This window comes from Acanthisitta chloris, unplaced genomic scaffold (assembly GCF_000695815.1).
Source record: "Acanthisitta chloris isolate BGI_N310 unplaced genomic scaffold, ASM69581v1 scaffold32491, whole genome shotgun sequence".
Taxonomy (NCBI): domain Eukaryota; kingdom Metazoa; phylum Chordata; class Aves; order Passeriformes; family Acanthisittidae; genus Acanthisitta; species Acanthisitta chloris.
The window spans coordinates 5,846-9,024 of record NW_008654865.1 but is presented as its reverse complement, the minus strand read 5'-3'; the positions used below and the strand labels follow the sequence as shown (position 1 = coordinate 9,024).

At 57.4% G+C, this 3,179-nt stretch overlaps 1 protein-coding gene across 1 annotated transcript in view; it reads left to right on the top strand.

Annotated features, from left to right (window-relative positions):
- Positions 1 to 8: 8 nt before the first annotated feature.
- The window catches only part of PPM1J (protein phosphatase, Mg2+/Mn2+ dependent, 1J), a gene marked incomplete at its 5' end in the record, with an annotated part of 6,227 nt that continues 3,056 nt past the window's right edge, over positions 9 to 3,179 (top strand). The window contains 4 exons of the mRNA XM_009083701.1: positions 9 to 107; positions 618 to 932; positions 1,406 to 1,518; positions 3,105 to 3,176. Coding sequence (XP_009081949.1) covers positions 9 to 107; positions 618 to 932; positions 1,406 to 1,518; positions 3,105 to 3,176 — 599 coding nt within the window. The remainder of the gene's footprint in view (positions 108 to 617; positions 933 to 1,405; positions 1,519 to 3,104; positions 3,177 to 3,179) is intronic.

Genomic DNA, 3,179 nt, shown 5'->3' with positions numbered 1-3,179 from the left:
GCCAGCACAATGAGGACCAGGCATGCTGCGAGGTGGTGTTTGTGGAGAGGAGGTCCAGCCCGAGGGGTCGACTGTCATCCAGGGAAGGCGTCGGGGAGCTGGATGGGGTGAGAGCTGTGGTGGCATGCACAGGGACACAGCAGGGAGGATGCTCAGTGGCAGCATGTGAGATGGGGCAGGTGGAGATTTGTGTGACTGGGGGTTCCCTTAGTTCCTGGGCTGGCTGTCCCTGCCAGCTACTACCATCCTCCATCCCCACAGGTCTACACCAGGGCTGGCTGGCCCAGGGAGACCACTGGCCCACGTGTCCTGGTGGGCTGCAGAGGTAGCTGTCGAGCTGGTCCCATCGTGCCTCCCCTTCAGAGGAGGTGTCAGCTGCTGAGGGCATGCTGCTGGCAGCACGAGGTGTCTGATGCAGGGCTGGGCTCCAGCCAGGGACCAGCCGTGTCCAAACACCCTTGGTCAGCTGCCCACATTGCTCCTGCCTGCACTGGGACCTGTGAGACCAAGGCAGAACCTCGTGTCAGTGTCCTCAGCTGGTGGCCCCAGCTGCTCTGAATTCCCCATCCCATCTGCTTCCTCTCAGGCTCATTTAACCTTCCCTTCTCTCCCCACAGGGCAGGAAGGGTTTTTATTTCCACTACTGGGCCTTGTTTGATGGCCATGCAGGCAGTGGGGCTGCTGTCATGGCAGCTGAGAGGCTCCACCTGCACATCTGTGAGCAGCTCCGGGACCTCGTGGACATCCTGCAGGATCCTTCCCCACCTCCCATCTGCCTCCCAAACGATGTGAAGACAGGTGTGGATCCAAACCGTGTGTCAGAGGATGATGGGGATGTCCCCAACGATGCTGTGCCACGGTTCCACCTGGAGAAAGCAGTGTCCCATGAGAGCCTGGTGATTGGTGCCATCGAGAATGCCTTTAAGCACATGGTGAGGAGGAACCTCTGCCTGCAGGGTCACCCAGGGCACCCCCTGGGAGTGTTTCTTTGCTGAGTCTGCATCAGCTTGTCCCTCTGGCAAAAGGCAGCTCTGCAGTAAGGAGGAGGCTGCAGGGAAGGCTTCTAGCAGGATGATCTTGGAGAGGGCACTGTGATGCCCCATATGGTGGGGCTTCAGGATGCAGAGGGTTTTTTCCTCCAGGCCTGTGTGGGTGCAGAGGGCTTCACTGCACTTTGTTCCAGGAGTCCCATCTGCTCTCCTCCTGTCTGGCTCTTTCCTGCCCACTCCACTGCCCTGGTGAGGCCACATCCCTGGCTACCCCATGGGACCCCTGATGCCCCCAAACCCTGTGGCCACCCCTGGGTAGTGTAGGTAAAGGTACCTTGGCTGGTCACTGCTCCCCACCTGGGTGTTATTTGGGGCCCCCAACCTGCCCTGCCTGCAGCTGCTCTTTGTCTCCCCAGGACGACCAGATCGAGCGGGAACGAGGGTCCCAGCACCTGGCTGGGGGCTGCTGTGCCCTGGCTGCCATCTACCTCATGGGCAAGTTCTACGTGGCCAACGCTGGTGACAGCAGGTACAGCTCCACAGAGCAGCCCTCACCTTCTGCCTGGTATCAGGGAGCACCCCAGGAGAGCAGGGAGGTGCTGGAGGCATGGCTGGGTGAGGAGCACCTGGCTCCATCCCTGTTTTGGGGAGAGTGGAGGTGGCAGGACTGTGCAAAGCCTCCATCCCCTGCCTTCTGCATGCCCTTGGGACAGTGTGCCCTGCTGTGATGTCTGTGTTTGCCCAGTGCAGAATCACCTTCCAAAATCTGGCACTCACTCCCGTCCTTCCTGACAGCTTCCCAGATGGCTCTGGATCACACCCCAGTCCCTGCCCGGGCTGCAAGTTGAGGGAGTGAAAATTGCCCTTAGCAAAGTTTTCAAAAGTCTGCAAGAAGTCATTTTAGGGCACAGCTCATACCAGTGACCTGTTTTGGGAGAAGGACATGGAAATCCATGTGCAGACGAGTCCAGTGGGTGCTTGGAGCCCAAGAATTTTGACTGCCATGTGCATTTCCTGGGGTGGGTTTCTGTAACTGCTCTTGGATGGGCTCAAATTCCCAAGCAATGGCAGGAAGGAAGGTCCTCATTATGCTGATTTGTACTGCCCTGAATTTATCATAGGATCACAGAATGGTTTGGGTTGGAAGGGACCTTCAAGCTCATCTTGTTCCACCCCCTGCCATGGGCAGGGACACCTTCTACTAGACCAGAGTCCTCCAAGCCTTGTCCAACCTGACCCTGAACACTTCCAGGGATGGGCAGCCACAGCTTCTCTGGGTATTTACTGCAGGTTACCTTGTCCTCAACAGTGTCAGACCAGCAAATACAGGCTCTGGTCAATTGTCTGAGGCTGGAGGATGTGCTTCCAGCTCTGGGATAGAGGAGAAGGAGATCCTTCTTGCCTCCACTGTTGGATACAGGCCCTCTCCATGGCAGCAGCAGCCAGGCACCAGCCATGCAGGGGGTCCTGAGGCTTTAACTCTGCCTCTGGGCAAGGGTTTGTGTTCTCTCCTTGAGCATCAGACACTGCTCAGCCTGGTCATGCATCCTTGGAGGAGACCTGCAGCCCTAGGTGGGACAGCTAGGCCACAAGCATTGGAGATCCTCTTACGCCCATGACATCCAGAAACATCTCATAATCAGACCTTTGTTTTTGTAACACATCAAACCATCAGGTTGGCCCCAGCAGTGAGCTGCAGTGTTGGTGAGGGCTGGGCACATGCAACCATGTCCTACTCCTGGCCATTTCTGCCCCTCCTGTGTGCAGCTCCCCCGTAGAGAGTTCACTGCATTTCTGCTGCTCCTTTTCTAACCGTGTCCTGTCCTTTGGTTTGCTCTCCTTCATTCTCCTCTGCCCCATGCTTCTCTCCCATTTTCCCTTCCTCCCTGCCCCTGTCTTGCACAGGAGGGAGGCATGCCATGCCCTGCCCTGCTCGATGGGGCTGGGGGGCCACGGAACCAGCAAGCAGTCCCCAGCTCAGGCTGGGAAAAGGGCAGACAACAGAGGGAAGGGGGTTGCACCACTCCTGGGAATCAACCCTGGAGCACCAGCCTTAGCTCCCTGCCACATCTCCTCTCCTCCTTTCTAATCTCATCCTTCCATGTTTCATTGCAGGGCCATTATCATCCGTAACGGGGAAATCATTCCAATGTCCAGGGAGTTTACTCCAGAGACAGAGAGGCAGAGGCT